Source organism: Cephus cinctus, unplaced genomic scaffold (assembly GCF_000341935.2).
Source record: "Cephus cinctus unplaced genomic scaffold, Ccin1 Ccin1_scaffold0074, whole genome shotgun sequence".
NCBI classification, from domain to species: domain Eukaryota; kingdom Metazoa; phylum Arthropoda; class Insecta; order Hymenoptera; family Cephidae; genus Cephus; species Cephus cinctus.
In genome coordinates, this window is record NW_014332816.1 from 21,040 (window position 1) to 37,036 (window position 15,997).

The 15,997-nt window shown below is 38.0% G+C and overlaps 3 protein-coding genes across 13 annotated transcripts; 1 reads left to right on the top strand and 2 right to left on the bottom strand.

Annotated features, from left to right (window-relative positions):
- The first annotated feature begins 360 nt into the window (after positions 1-360).
- Positions 361-2,521, top strand: LOC107269555 (odorant receptor 13a-like). Its single transcript, NM_001323848.1, is given in 7 exon segments — positions 361-660; positions 722-918; positions 987-1,289; positions 1,366-1,465; positions 2,033-2,143; positions 2,215-2,370; positions 2,441-2,521. Coding segments are annotated over 7 exon segments (1,248 nt in total).
- A 1,423-nt stretch (positions 2,522-3,944) lies between these two features.
- LOC107269542 (excitatory amino acid transporter 3) lies at positions 3,945-14,145 on the bottom strand. 11 transcript variants are annotated; one of them, XM_025086991.1, is made up of 13 exons: positions 13,414-13,542; positions 11,073-11,823; positions 10,747-10,838; positions 9,784-10,054; positions 8,644-8,902; positions 7,974-8,157; positions 7,851-7,893; positions 7,582-7,621; positions 6,870-7,056; positions 5,828-6,061; positions 5,050-5,241; positions 4,425-4,559; positions 4,175-4,325 (listed from the first exon to the last, which is right to left on the bottom strand). In XM_025086991.1, the coding sequence occupies exons 4-13, from the start codon at positions 9,799-9,801 to the stop codon at positions 4,175-4,177; spliced, it is 1,443 nt and encodes a 480-aa protein (XP_024942759.1). In that variant the 5' UTR covers positions 9,802-10,054; positions 10,747-10,838; positions 11,073-11,823; positions 13,414-13,542. The 11 variants fall into 11 exon arrangements, with proteins under 11 accessions (XP_024942800.1, XP_024942794.1, XP_024942787.1 ...); XM_025086999.1 differs by lacking the exons at positions 11,073-11,823; positions 13,414-13,542 and adding an exon at positions 13,938-14,145; XM_025086995.1 differs by lacking the exon at positions 11,073-11,823 and having other exon boundaries at positions 13,414-13,546.
- A 394-nt stretch (positions 14,146-14,539) lies between these two features.
- Positions 14,540-15,991, bottom strand: LOC107269510 (excitatory amino acid transporter 3). Its single transcript, XM_015743422.1, has 2 exons — positions 15,890-15,991; positions 14,540-15,796 (listed from the first exon to the last, which is right to left on the bottom strand). Exons 1-2 carry the CDS (start codon positions 15,961-15,963, stop codon positions 15,646-15,648), a joined length of 225 nt encoding a protein of 74 aa, XP_015598908.1. The 5' UTR covers positions 15,964-15,991; the 3' UTR covers positions 14,540-15,645.
- Between the last annotated feature and the right edge of the window lie 6 nt (positions 15,992-15,997).

Below are 15,997 nucleotides of genomic sequence, written 5' to 3' on the forward strand. Positions count from 1 at the left end.
CTTCCGGAATTCTAGCATTGAAAAAATAATTGCTGATTGTTTTTCATTGAAATTGTTATTCTACTTGAAGAAAAATTATTCCAAGATAGACATCACTCTGCACATACGTAATACATGCTCCCAGTAGAATAGTCTTTGATGCATTAGTATTTCACGGAGTAACTGCAAATAAAAAGTTGCTGAGCATTTTCCTCGTGGGCGTGAACTTCTCTGCGAGTTGAAAACCCACCACATTTCTACTATTACCTCTGGGAAATGTCCTGAATCGGCTGTGCAGGCTAATCAATTATGAAAGCAGAGGATGGAACTTCGATGCAAGCTTACTGCAAACGTACAGTGCATTTTCTACTCTTCAATAGAATGCATCACACGATGTCAAATACTCGCGAAAAGGACCCGGATACTTCTTTCCTCAAGTATGCAGATTTTCATATAAACCTGTTACGAAAATCAGGATTTTATTCGATGAAAGGGATATCAAATAAAATCAACAAGGAGCCCACTATATGGGAAGTGCTGCTGGTTCTGACAATTTCCACTTGCGGATTTTTCATTATCATTTTGGAGTTTCGCAGCGTTGCAGTATCACTAGGATCGGATACGGGATTTGTAATTGCTGTTTTATCAGGCACTCTCACGGCTACTTTAAGCATGTCAAAGGTCTGTGCGGGTAAAAGTATTCTGACCTTCGATGTAATTCGCATTTCTCCTATGTTCGTAGGGCTTAACGATACTCACGTCCCATCGAGAAGTCCGTGAGCTTCTTCTGCGTTTGTCTGGCTTTTGGGAAAAGTCTATAGAGCGACCAGAAAACGTGGACGTTATGGTGCAAATGGCTAATCGAGCGTCTTACCTGAGCAAATGCTATGCGGCCACAGTAGTGATAATGTGCAGCAGCTACTGCATGAATCCCTACGTGTAAGTAAACAGTTTTCTGGGACGTGATCTACGTATAAAATATTCTCAAGACTAATTCCATTCAACAGGAGCGTTATTACACAGTTTTTATTTACCAAGACAGCAAACAATTCGTACAACTTTACTGCTACTACTTTTCCAACCGTCTATCCTTTTGATCTGTCATACTTTCCGAAATACGTAGTCTGGATTTTATTCGAACAAGCCGTCTGTCTCCTAATGACACTCCATTGGATTGCCTGCGACACTCTCTTTCCCATGTGCGCTACGCATCTTGCTATACAATTTCAAATTTTACGACGTGACCTGGAGAGGACTACGGAAGTAGATGAATTACGTGAAATCGTTAAAAAACAAATCATACTCTTTCAGTTGAGTGAAATATTAATTATTGTGATTACTGCTTGAAAATTTATACAAGGACAACGTCATAACCTCTTATTGTAGATCTTGCGACATTCTGGAAAATATATTCAGTCCAATAATATTTCTCACTATAATCATGACTTCCACTATCATGTGTGCCTGTATATTCCAATTTGAAAAAGTAAGTTACATATATACATATTGTTCCACTAGTTGAATACGATTTTTTTTTGACAGATCGAAAACTATGAAATTCTTAGCCCGTAAGTTAGGGCGAGGTAGCTTGTGTTAATACGCGCTTGGTGGCGCACGTACTTTTTCGTGGGATTGATTCTACAGTGTTCAAAGAACATCGGAAAGTTTTTTCAATTTGATCGAATTAGTAGTTTTTAAATGGTAGACCGTGAAAAGTGCATAGGCTCTCAAAGACCCACAGTGTGCTGCGTGATTGAGGGTTTGACTAACAATGATCGGTAAAGAATTTTTTATACCAAGATTTGAAATTTCTTTTGGAATTGGTTTGCATCGATTTAATCGAAAAAACGTACCACAACTGCATACTTACTTCATTTGCGTAATTTAACACTTCCGATAGAATTTCCTTTTGTGCGAGGGCATAAAAAAATTACGAACGCGAAAATTTTAAAGACCATTTTTGCATTCTGGTATTCGCATAAGTTTTACTCGCGAACAGATTATACAGAATGTCTCCCTTGTTTCCGTCTTATCTTTCTATTATTATTTTTAGACACTGTCATGCGGGGTTTATTTGGAAATTATTAAATACGTAACGCATATGATGTCGCTTTTCGTGGAAATTCTGATTTACTGTGGATTCTCGAATGTTCTAAGTGATCAGGTAAATTCGGTGCATCTTGAAAAGTGAAATAAAAATTACCTGACACCGTTAAGCATATAATATTTTTACAGACGGAACTTCTATATCATGCAGCTTATAATAGCGAATGGACAGATCGTAGCAAGAAATACAAATCCATAATATATTTTTTAATATTACGATCGCAAAAACCATTCCAGTGTACAGCTTACCACTTTTTTCCAGTTGGTCTAGTTCAAATCACGACGGTAGGCCCATTATTTTCTCTCTTCTGAAATCTATCTTTTATAGGTTAAAGAAAAAATATATATTTTTCAGATATTGACGACAGCCGTTTCTTATTTCACGCTTTTGAAAACCGTAACAAGCGAATCAGATGACAAAGTTATATGCTCGTAAATAATTCGACTATTGATGACAGTCAATACTTTTGTGCGTAAATAGATGAATAAGCATGTCTCATAGAATAAAGAAAAATAATGAAGGCACTCGGTAGTGAGCACAATAGAGAAATTACGTTATATAATGTTTATGTTTAAGAAATTGAAAAAAGTGACAAGGTAGATTCACAAAATTATAACTTAAAGCGATACAAAGAGCTACTACTGCTATGAACTGGGAGTTGGGGTGGAACAGGCCCAACTCCACTAAAACGAGAGCTCTGACGGAATCTATCAGATAACGCGATAACTTACCGGATCCTGTCGATTTTTGGGGACGCGTAAAATCGAGAAACGCAACTGAATGCACGAACGGGAGCGGACGGTTACGGAAATGCATGGCCGCTCAGGCTGCTAGGTCGAGGTAGAGAGGGTCGGAGTAAGAGTCCGGCAAATAGTGCGAGAGACAGAGAGCGACGAATCGAGAACGTAAAAGAACGAATCGGACCTATCAAATCGAAATCCCTTCACCAATTAATAAATTGGGAGTACTCACCGGAGCTGGTGCAGCTGATCCGCGAAGGCCGAGAACTGCATCCAGAAGACACTAGGGTGGGCACTGCACTGGGGCACGGCACCGCACTTCCGGAACACTCACAGGAAATCCATAGAATTTCCTGGATATCGCGAGAGCAACGCGAGAACAACACGAGCGAGAAATTGCTATACCGTATCGAAACATAGCTAGAAAAACTATCAACAGACAGCACGGGAGCGCGAAGCAGCTCGTGACATCTCGGTCGGTGCCCCGAGACAGACTGCATCAACAATAGCCAAATTCGAGAACTAGTCATTCTGATCATCTGATTGGTCGAGATCCTTATAGCCGATAACTCTTCCACCTCCCTCGAGTCGTCCCTTTAAACCAAATCGAGAGCGTTCCTTAGCGAATCGGTACGTATCTCCTGGAGATCCTCCACGGCCGCTTCCCCAGAGCATCGGGCGACAACTGGACACCACATCCTTAACTCGGGTCACTGGGTTCCTTGACTGCCCTTAACCGTATCAAAATTCTATCTCCGCCCGCTGTATAGCCCATTGTCCATCTCCAACGGGGCGCCGGTATCTCACCCGGGCTCCTGCCGGTCCGTGGAGACGTCTCCGTCGGGTCGTCTCCTCTGCCGGGCAACTCGGTACGTCGAGACTATCTCCCCACGGCAGATTCGAGCACCTCGACCTCAACTAAACAATAACGAAATCTTACGAGAGCCTTGACCTAACTGTACGAATCAACCCGAGAGCGTAGCTTCTGAGCAGGGTGGCGACCCGAAGGGAACCAGAAATCGAGAACGTTATCTGTATTGGTAGCCGGATTCGCCTTCTGACCGTGAATCGAAAAATCACGTCACAATATATATATCATGTAAATATGAAAACAAGCGTAAAAATCAAAATGGTACATTTTTTATTTGATTTGATGTTCGTTGCCATCTGATTTTTCTTTTTAGTAAAATCATGCGATTGACTCCATCGGATGGAGCCCTATACGGTTTTTCCAATCACCGTACAGGCATACTTGTAATAAATTACATCCACATAGATGAGTATTGGATTCATATATGGTGAACTATATATTTTTGATTTAAATTGTATTTAATTAAATTTAAGGCACTTATGATTCAGTTTTTCTAAGTTGCGCAAGTTCAACGTTGTCTTCTTCACGATTTATTGTAACAGCGTCCAGCTCTCCTTTACTCATATGTTCAATTATGACCGCGCCGAGCGCGTCACACATTACGTTGATGGTTGTCCGGAAACGATCCCTATGAGTAAAAGAGAGAATTTTAAGTTAGCCGTTTAAGAAATTGATTGATAATTCAAGAATACGGTTTGTATTTAAATTATAAAAGTTATTCACTCACAGAAGCCAATCGACGGCAATAATAAGAGTAACATCTTCGGCGGGTAAACCAACAGTATTTAACACCATCACCATTGTAATAAGACCTGCCTGAGGAATCCCAGCAGCTCCTACACTAGCAGCCGTTGCCGTTATGCTGAAAAATTATAATAATATTTAAAGATCGTACAAATAATATATAAATTGGCTCAGTGACGGCCGAGATTTTCAAACTGAAGTTTCTGACGCTCTGCCAGCTGATTCGTTGACTCGACTCGTAAATACAATCCCGCTTACGGATTGTAACTGATAAAAATACGAATTATTGTTGGAACCAAATTTTAAAATTTTAAAATCAATTAACATGAAGATATTAATGTGACCAATAAGCGTATAGAGTTATAACAAATATTAAACAAAAAGATAAGTTGCCTGTAAGTTCAATCGGGATCGATTTATGCACAAAGCCAATCATTTATTCCTATAGCAATTACACGAGGGATACTTCCAAAAGTCGAGTAATTTCGTATCTGAACATTCAATAGTATGGAGGCTAAGAGCAAATATTCCGACTGACTTTTGACGTACATAATTACGTAACAGGGAATGGGAAAACGTTATTACCATAAATTAATTTCCATGGTTACCTGATCGCGATGACATTGATGAACGAGAGTTCAATGCCACGTACTTGTGCAATAAAAATGGCGGCAACAGCTTCGTAAAGCGCCGTTCCGTCCATGTTGATCGTTGCACCAATTGGAACCACAAACCTTGTTATTCTAGGATCCATCCCCATACTGTCTAAACACTGAAGTGTGATAGGCAGTGTGGCGGAACTGTGAATGAAGAAGAGAATATATTAATATTTAATTATTGATATACCTAAAAATTTCGGACTAAAACATTTTATATTTTCTACAAGGAAATAACGAGCCATAGCTAATTCCCTACGTTCTATAATCGGGCGCTGACATTTAAGGGACTTTATGACGTTATAAGGTATAAGGAGAAGACCCCTTTAAAAACACTGATCTGACTGCTCGACTGGATAAAATTCAGTTCGATTTGGAAAACCAGATTTAAATACAATCAGCGTACGTTGACCAGTGCATGGCCATCGACCGTGTGTCTGCCCGAGAAAAAATTATATATAGAAATATAAAACTATGTATAATCATATAAAATTGTATATTATCAGATCCAAAATTTGTCTAATTAAATTTGACATTTCACAGAATTACATTATTAAAATGTAAATTCTATAAATATAATATTCTAGGAAATCGTTATAAGGAAGTCATTAATGGAGAAAGCTGTATTTTGAAAATATTATTTTTATGAAATAAAAATAATTTTGGATCTGATTATATATAAACTTTTTTTTTCCCCGGGACATTGTATTAGGTTACTATACATCCTGACCTTGAAGAAGTTCCGAAAGCAGTGACCATGACCTGTCCTAGTTGGCTGATAACTTTGAATGGCAGCTTTCTAGTGCAGACAAAGAAGATAATGGTGAGCGTACCAAACCCATGTAGTATCAGACCTAAGACAACTGTTAAGAAATAGAATCCAAGTTGACCGACGATGGCTCCAAAATTTTGGATTTCTAATAATTTTGAGGTAACCAGACACATCACACCAATCGGCGAAATCCTAAAAAAACAATACAGACAATTTATGTATTATCTTTTCTTTATATTATTGTTGAATTATAAAATACCGTTTTACTTAAAAAATCTTGTTATCTCTGTGGGTCCTAGCAGTACATCTCTTCGGTACATGAGCTTATTTGAGCTCGTTCAAAATTATTAATTTTCTATAAATTATAAGTTATAATATATAATAATTTCAAAAAAAAATTACAAGTATCAGAGATATTATTATTAGAAAAGAATAGTAGCTGCAGCAAATTATTTTAAATGATAACTACACTCAAATACTATGTTTACTTTCTAATGATAATCGCTATTCATTTTTAATAGTAACTATGTTGCATAATAACTATTTGAGTACTGACTATAATACGGAATTTCAGTGATAACCATTGTTGGTCACAGTAGTGACCAGTTGGTAACTACTATCGCACTTCGATGGTAGCCAATCCAAATGATAACCTCCCCAGTAGATAATTTCGTTTTTTTCAAGTGAGCATTTTTGAAAATAAATAATTATTATTAAATCTTAACAGTAACTATTGGGAGCTCAATATTCTTTTTCCGTAAGTATTAACCTGGAGCACCTATGGTGAGACTTGTGACTATCCAAATATCAATTTAATATCCGTACAACGTTGCAGTAATGTTAAAAATATTTGCAATAAACATCTATACCAAATTTCAATTTTTTAATTATTTGTATTAACCAATATAGCTTTTGTATTAATTTCAAATACGCAGAAAAGTCATATTTCTGACTTAACTTAAATACAATATTGAATGTGAATATTGTGCAAATATCGTACCAAATAACCCAGGAGGTTATAATCATCATGGCTTCAGATAAGGAATTGAAGAAGTTCAGAACAGGTTCACCCGCTTCCCCCATTTTCGCAAGCGCAATTCCAAAAACAATGCCGAAGATCACAATACCAAGAGTATTCGTTCCGTCGACATATTTGCTGGTTATTGTCCAATTAGAAATGTCACTATCTATAATAACACAAGCGTGCTTTATTAAGGTTAAAAAAGTTCTCACTCGTAGGCACAGTCGTGTGTACCACAGATTCCATGTCAATCAGTTTAGTGCTTTTTTATTTGAATAGATAAATCCAACCAAAGTTCTATACGTTATCTTATGCGTTGAATAATTCAATACAAAATATTTCGAACAATTAGGAAAACATAAGTCTTGTGTCCCGCGCCGATCAAATTACCTTGCGAGAGGGCCTTATGTGTAACTGAGTTTGAAAATCTATAGAGTTTATACACCAAATTCGAACAATGTTGGGCAAAATTCGTATGACTGATTGATGAAAAAAAATTCATTGATGAATGGGCCGCTGGCTGGGCGCGAACCCCGAACCTTTCGGTCATGAACCCGCTACCCTACCCACTGGACTACTGATTACAACGTAATTTTAATTGTAATTATGTAAGACATGCAATAAGAATAACTGTTCAATTTCAAAAAATATTATTAGAATTTGAATGAAGATTGTTTTACAATCAACTTACCGTCGGTCATGTTTCCTGGTTCTTTCAAGACGGTTTGGTACTAAAAAAAAATTGTTTACGATTATAACCTGTAAAAATGAATCAGGTAATAATGGCAGCGATAACTATTATGTAAATACAACCTTATTAATAGAATCAAATTTTCATTAATATGACATATAGTAGCTTTCCAAGAAAGGATTTATTAGCATATATATTATGCAACTGGTCAATAAAATATTATCAGCCGAATTTGCTTATTACGTCATAAATACTTGACATATACTTACATGCTGAATACAGGCCTGTACAATGTTCGATGGAAAGATGTTTCTGGAAATAATTTGTTGCGTTATCAAATTGATGAAAAAAAGTTGCCGGATTAACTAATTATTAATATAAATATAAAATACCTAATTAAGTCCAACATTGTATCAGTTGTTGTGATTTTCATTTCTGGCGCATTCACTCTATCGGCAACGAATGAGGATCCAGATATGTATCCAGGTCGAATCGTTAGGACAAGTATAATCCCGAGAATGACGGCAGACACAGTTGTCGTGCTGTAGTAAAAAATTGATCGCAATCCGATTTTCCCTAATTAAAAAATTTATATTTTAATCACTTTATGAAAAATTATAAACTATGTTAAACGAGATTTATAACTATTGTGTAAGTAACGTTATAAGTGACCGTGGATGAACACAATTCCACTATTATAAACATGTTGATCACCCAGCGTAAAGTACGTTTCCCTTAGAGCCCAGGTACAACGTGGGTCGTCAAGACCCATACCTGCGGAAACATAGCTGTCATCCATATACAAGTGACGTAGGCGATCAACGTGTTAAAGTACTAAATTGTTTGATTTTTTATTTAAAAAATCAATTCAATCTAGCCAATATTATTCGCACACAAAAATCCCCATCATCCGTAAAAATGGAACTTCAGTTTAACACTTGGGAAAAAAACAAGCTCATCGAAAGTATCGCAATATTAATTACGAATTATGAACACGATAAGCTATCAATGAAAACTTAATAAGTATATATTTTTCGATCACCTATTATGAATTGCGCTCACCTGACAAACCGAGGTCCAAATTGCCGATCGCGCTGACTATGCTGGCTACGATTAAAGGTAAAATAAGGCCACTCAGCATACTGAGGAAAATATCACCCGGGTATCTTATGTACATTATTTGTCGTTCGGTCCAATCACTCTTGACATTTTTCAAAATTAATCCGAAAACAACTCCAACGAAGACACCGATTACGGTCAATAATGTCAGCAAATTTTCCGACATGCAATTTTTCCTTCTTTTTGGTCCTGCCATTTTTACCTGAAACAAATATTTATGTGACAACGAAGTGATCGTACCGGCAATAATCAAAAATTTTATCTAATTTTACACGGCCTTTCGACCATTCTTTGATAAATTTTTTAATATATGTATATATCACCGAAATTATCAAATCTCACGTTACTATCAAGTAAACACGTTTCATTACGTCAATATAGCATGGAATTTACATGCAATGTAACAACGTTGTTCACACTTTTACATATTTCTATCCAAATGAATTGTATTCGTTTAACATAAAACATTTAGACAAATGTTAAATGGCAGCCACGGCACCAAATGCAACAAGTAATATCGCAAAAGTATCACCCGGTATTTTGAATGCAAGTTACAATTTTCGCCTCAAGAACGTAACACTGTAACGTAAAAATATTATATAAATATTAAATAACCGAATCGGTTTATTGATTTAGAGTGACATATACGTGTACAAAGAAAACGGCAACTTAACAGCAAATTTTTTTTAAGTTACTTTTTAAGTAACCGACGACATATTAATGTACCTGCTTTTCGAACCGCAAGATGACATCTTTTTTCTTTTTGCATTTACGTTAAATGTAGCAGGAATTAAATTAAACTAGGTCACAGTTAACAGTGTTTTGTTACGTTTCAGTAACATTGGAATTATTAATAACAGTTACACGGAGAATGTAACATTTTTATGTTAGCACATGTATAAAGCTAATATAACCAATTATTTGGAACCGTTATTTGTGCATGCTGAAATGACATACAGCGCCACGTTGGGCCAAGTCGGACGGTGACAACATGAACTTGCGAAGCGCATAGAATCCAACTCGAACGGGGTACACAACTGGTCATAAGCATGAGCGCTGAAAGCGTGCCTCTCTTGACTGTACCTCCCACCAGGCAGCCATGACCCGCGAAAATCCTTCGTTCTGATTGGTGCGTCTTAAATGCTTCCCATTTAAAAACCATTGCGAATTTCGGGAAACCCTTTGCGGAAGATTACTCGGACGAACTCCAGCTATAGCCCATTTTCCGGATAAATAATTTTTTTGGTACACTGTATATGCACGCACAGAGTAGCTGAATCTTTAATACGTTGAATTTTGGACCCAGCTTTGCTCGTCTGCTCGATTACGGTGGAGTGAAATTTCCGCTACACATCTCGAAAGAAATATTGCATAATATGATTAGATTAAGCAAAATTCTTATTTATATAACGTGTTTCCAACTAACGGTCACCCGTGTGCTCCCGGGGCGCAGTGTTATCAGGCGAATTTTCGACATTTTTATTCAGTTCGGTAGTCCCGATCGTCAGTGATCGACACGCCAATCAACGCGTTAGAGAAGAATATTTTCAGATAAGAATACCTGCTGACATGTTCATATCTTGAAATTGATATCCATTCTACGATTAATCACGGACGTATGCATACTACGTACGTGCGTATACACTTTATTAACAGATAGTTGATATAAGACGACATAGACTTTATACTCATTAAAACTGGCTCTAACGGCTGAAGTAGGAATCAAATCTCGCGGCAGAGCATTACGCTTGAGTCCACGTTTTTGTCTTGTTCCGTTATTACATAAGTCGATCGAGCTTATAATCAATGGACAATACGCACTATTGAAGGCTATACCATTATAGGTTATGTTTATTTAATTTTTTCTTAGCACATCCGTTAAGTCTGTATATACGGACTAAAAAGGGATTAATCTGTTTAAAATAAATTTCAAATGTCTCCTTCGTCGTCATAATACATGCTTCGACTGCATTCGTTTAAAGATTAAGTCAGTATTTTATTGTCAATACTTTATTTGATATAGAAACTTTTACAAGGAATTCTTACCAAGATGCAGTTGTTTTCTTTTCACGGGGAGAAAAAACTGTGATCCTACAATCCTGTCACCGAGTCTTCCTCCTTGTTGTCAGCCGCAAAGGCTAGAAAGATATTAAAGAAAACCAGTCCAATTAAACGATACATTGTTCAACGACTCAACATGCACATCGGAAGCACCAACTTGCAAATATTCCGAAGGCACAATAATCAGACTGCGAATGCAGCTGCTACATGTAATAATATAAAAATGCGTCCTAACGTGGCTCCGGCGTACATATTTAAAAACACTAATACTTCGTAACAGTCGCCGCGTCGTTCGAGTCTGATGTACTTACCACATTGATTAAATATAAATGAAACAAGTCGGGCGATCTTGATCGAGAGATGAAAAACAAGAGAGAGTGGAGAAACGGCAAGTGTAGGCAGCAGGAGAAAGAGGAGAAAGAAACAGTGCACTCGCGAGTACGTGGATGTGTCGAGGGAACGAAAGGCAGGAGAAAGGGTTTGCACGAATTTGGAAATCTAATTCATTTATTTCGTTGAACAATCTTGCTCTGTTGTTTCACTATTTACATAAACTAATCGTGACTCGGGGAGACGGGAAAACGCGCTTCTTACGGTCGCGACTGCTGCTCTCGGACTGGTTACGAGCGAGCAGACTTCGTGAGCCCTTCGGGACATGTGGCGGCCAGTGGTGGCATGGATAAGGCTCGTGTATATGTCAGACGACTTGACTGTTGCGCATGAACTGTGCACCGATTCACTCGCGATATCGCGCATGCGTGGGTACTAACGATTATAAGCTACCAGGCTAATTTAAAGGTTAGAAAATTTGTCAGGGTTGTCTTTCTCTTCTTCTAGTCAGGTTAACATAGGTTAGGTTGCGTTGTCACCGAATCGTGTCATGTCCAGCCGAACAGCTCAATGTGTTACCCGAATATACGCTCCTTTGAACTTCTCGACGGTCGCGGCTTCCAACGGGTAGCTTTGGTATTCGCTTCGAGCTCCAGGCGACATCTCTCGCTTGGGGTTGCAAGCGTTACAGCCAAGAGGCTGAATAGTTCCGGAACCGCTGGACATCTGATACTGTCAGAAAGAGGGCATCGTCAGGGTCTGGCACACGAGAGGCGAAAATGAAGGTAGGTACGTCTGATTCTGGGTGACGGCCCGTCGATTGCGGCAAATCGAGGGGTTAGGTTAGGCAAAACCGACTAAGTTTTTTTTTCATCGTCGCGTTCGGTTGGGGTTACTGATGTTATCCGTAGTAGCTGAAATCCTTAACTTCCTCTTGGTCCTCTTCTTATTTTTGCTTTACCATCACAGGGTGGTATACAGATACGTTTTATAGTAATAAAAGAATTCAGAGCACAAGTAAAAACATATATGTATACTAAAATTTATATAAAAAAATTGAAAACTAACATACTGAAAATCTATTTTTTCTTGCACATAAATTATCGGGCACGATCCCTTTGGACTCATCGCAATTGGATACAAGTCTTATTTGAGATGAAATAAAACAAAAGTTTTATTCGATGCTGCATCGTTATCGAACCGAATAAATGTAAATACCCAATCGTCATTTCTGCGCCTGGGACTTTCGGCGAACGTCTTTTCTCTGAATCACCATTTGGTTGATTACGTTATCCAATGGGAAACGTATCGACCTTCGCAAAAGTAATTATGATCTTTATATCTTTATTCAATATCCGTAGTATCCGCTAAATGACAAAAGTATCGTTTCATTCTTTATATATTACCCGATATGCTAAATAAAAGAATATTTAAAAAAAATTATATTACGTTAATAATTACACTAATAAAATTCCCAGTTTTCCGGGATTACATGAACGACCTTATATTGCGTAAGATGTTTTTTACGTCTGAGTCAGTAGTGATAATACGGATTGTTAAAGACAAATCGTGATTTTAAAAGAGCAGACGTCATTTATAGCGAATAATTATATTGAAAAACAAAAGAAGATTATTTAGTGACAAAATATTCTCAAGGAACTGATTTCATATAACTTAACGTTCTTACTGTTACTGCAGTACTCCAAGGACTTCGGTTATGTGAATAAGGGACACGTGTTCTTATATCCTTTTAACACAAATTATTAAAACGAAATAAAGAAAAACATTGAATTCGTAGACTGACTATAGGATAGAGTAGAACAGCACTGTGATGGGTTAACGACAGTTTGGTATTCAAAATTTACGACACTCAAATGGAGTTTTCGAAAAGTCGTCTTTTCAGGAAAACGTTCATAAATCGATGTTCCGTATGGGGAAATGGACCCGGACTTATGGACCTAACCTAACAAACAAACTATTGATTTGATTTTGATGAAATCAATCGCATTTTAAAGTACTTAAAAAAGTAGGATATATACATGTTTTTGTGTCTTTCGGAAAAACGTTTAAGGAGTGAACCACCCTTATGCCAGTGCAAGCAATTTCTCATTAAAGCGGCACTATCTTGCTTCAATTTGCCTTCCCAATCATTAGAAAGCTCTTTTAACGTGTTAATTAAGAAGCTTAATTCTTTCAATAAAGTTCGACCATCCCTTCGTCTTCTGACGCCCTTCTGGCTAGATTTCTCGTACGTTCGCGAGGTCTTCGGATCTCCTGTATCCTAAGGGTTTTGGAGGTCGCTGAAATCGATTTTGAACTCACTTGAATTGGGTGCCGTATAATTTTGTTCGAGAAATATTTTTTAGTAAATTAACTATCGCATATGTACAGCGATACATTATCGATGCCTGAGCGAACGTCGTACGTTTACGGCGTCCGCTTACGTACTAAGGGCTCAGTCCCGTAGACATGCATAAGTGCGTGATTGTTCCGCGTCCAGCGAGGAACTTGATGCGCGCGCATCACCCGCGCGTCACGAATTGGCCGGTATGACACGGGAGTTCAGATGGAACAGTCTGAACTCCGGCAAAACGAGAGCTCTGACGGAACCTATCAGAAGAAACGATAGCTTAACGGATCCTGTCGATTTTTGGGGATGCGAACGGGAGCGAACGGTCACGGAAATGCACGGCCGCTCAGGTTGGTAGGTCGACGTAGGGAGGGTCGAAGTAAGAGTAAGGCAAATAGTACCGAAAACAGAGAGCAATCGATCGAGAACGTAGCAGATCGAATCGGAGGTATAAAATAGAAATCCCTCCACAAATTAATAAACTGGGAGTCCTCACCGGAGCTGGTCCAGCTGATCCCTCAAGGCCGAGAATTGGATCCAGGGACACTCGGGTGGGCTCTGCATTATAGCACAGGACTGCACCTCCGAACACACACGCTGAAAATCTATAGGATTTTCTGGATATTGCGAGAACTACGCAGGCGAGAACTTTTTATACCAGATAGGAAACTCAGCTAGAAAAACTATCAACAAACAGCCCGGGAGCGCGAGGCAGCTCGAGGCAGCCCGATCGGTGTCCCAAGACAGACTGCTTTAAAGCAGTCAATTGACAATAGTCAAATTCGAGAACCAACCATTCTCATTGGTCGAGACCCTTATAGCCGATAACTCTTATCCTTTCCCTCGAGTTGTCCCTTTAAACCAAATCCAGAGCGTTCCTTAACGAATCCGTACGTGACTCTTGGAGATCCTCCACGGCCGCTTCCCCAGGGCATCGGGCGACAGCCGGGCACCACGTCCTTAACTCGGGTCAGGGGCTTCCTCCCCTGCCCTTATACATACATATGTATCAAAAATCTATCTTCGCTCTGTTTCCACCCACTCTGTATAATTCGATCTACTCATTAATTATCATAAAAACCTTTGACGTCACACAGGTACATAATTATATATTTTATTCAGCAATTGTATAAGAATATAATTTTTTACAAAGGCAAGATAAATATTCTATGAAAACATTATCGAATTAATCAACATTGGTACTCTATAAAGAGAGATGTCGATGTCAGTTACTTAGGCAACTTGTCATTATGAACAAGAGTTCTAAGCATTTTCGATTATTCCCAATGCTGTTTTCTTTTTCCTTTAATGATCAATTTCATCCTTAAATTATTTATATTAATAAAACAATATTTTATTAATAACCATACAAACACCCGATAATTTGATAGACTCTTATGTTTCGCGTACAATAGAGGTATAGTAACACTGGCATATTCGCAGCAGAGCAAATAAGTCTTCTTTAACGAGCACGTTGTTCCCGGTAGGGCATATTGCATCAAATTTTAACGTCACGCTATCGTTACCAGTTTTTTAGGAATCTGGTGTACTTGATAATTGCGTTCATCAGTTCATCCACATTTATTCTAAGCCAAAAAAGTCTGTCAAGACTACTAGAGTATTATCTCCATGACTATTGCAATTTGGAGCTGTCAGCAGTCTCAGTTTTTCAGAATTTCGAGGTTATGAAATGCTTCTACTGTACGACTGAATACAAAACTTAAGACGAGAGGCGCAATGCACAATGCGCATCCACAACGCGCATCCCGCCAGGTTAACGGCAATAAGAGGAGTAATTCAGTTTCCTATTAATGGAAGACGAAATCTAAAGAGCTCGAAAATTACGGAGAGAATATTTAACACCGAATTCAGATTTAGTCGATTTAGCTCAGAACGCGTATAAATTAATAGAAGTATGTTTCATGAATGTATATATATATATACATATATCATGCAAAGCAAATATGAAAATAAGCATAGAAATAAAAACAGTTAATTTTTTATTAGCACAGGGATATTCGATGTTCACCGTTGCCATTTGATTTTTCTTTTTAGTAAAATCACGCGATGGAGCCTCATACGGTTTTTCCAATCACCATACAGGCATACTTGTAATAAATACATCCACATAGACGAGTATTGGACTCATACATGGTGAACTATATATTTTTGGTTCAAATTGATTTTAATTAAATTTAAGGCACTTATGATTCAGTTTTTCTAAGTTGCGCAAGTTCAACGTTGTCTTCTTGATGATTTATTACAACAGCGTCCAGCTCTCCTTTACTCATATGTTCAATTATGACCGCGCCGAGCGCGTCGCACATTACGTTGATGGTTGTCCGGAAACGATCCCTATAAGTAACAGAAAGAATTTAGCCGTTTAAGAAATTGATTGATAATTAAAAAATACGATTTGTATTTAAATTATAAAAGTTATTCACTCACAAAAGCCAATCGACGGCAATAATAAGAGTAACATCTTTGGCGGGCAAACCAACAGTATCTAACACCATCACCATTGTAATAAGACCTGCCTGAGGAATCCCAGCAGCT

Excerpts from the sequence above, each read along its gene's own strand:
- LOC107269542 (XM_015743502.2), bottom strand. The coding sequence starts at position 9,693 with ATGTTGTCACCGTCCGACTTGGCCCAACGTGGCGCT. Across the intron at positions 7,057-7,581 it reads ACCAGGAAACATGACCGACG|ATAGTGACATTTCTAATTGG; the intron begins GTAAGTTGATTG and ends GTGTTATTATAG. Across the intron at positions 4,326-4,424 it reads ATTGCCGTCGATTGGCTTCT|GGATCGTTTCCGGACAACCA; the intron begins GTGAGTGAATAA and ends TTTTACTCATAG.
- LOC107269510 (XM_015743422.1), bottom strand. The coding sequence starts at position 15,963 with ATGGTGATGGTGTTAGATACTGTTGGTTTGCCCGCCAAAGATGTTACT. Across the intron at positions 15,797-15,889 it reads ATTGCCGTCGATTGGCTTTT|GGATCGTTTCCGGACAACCA; the intron begins GTGAGTGAATAA and ends TGTTACTTATAG.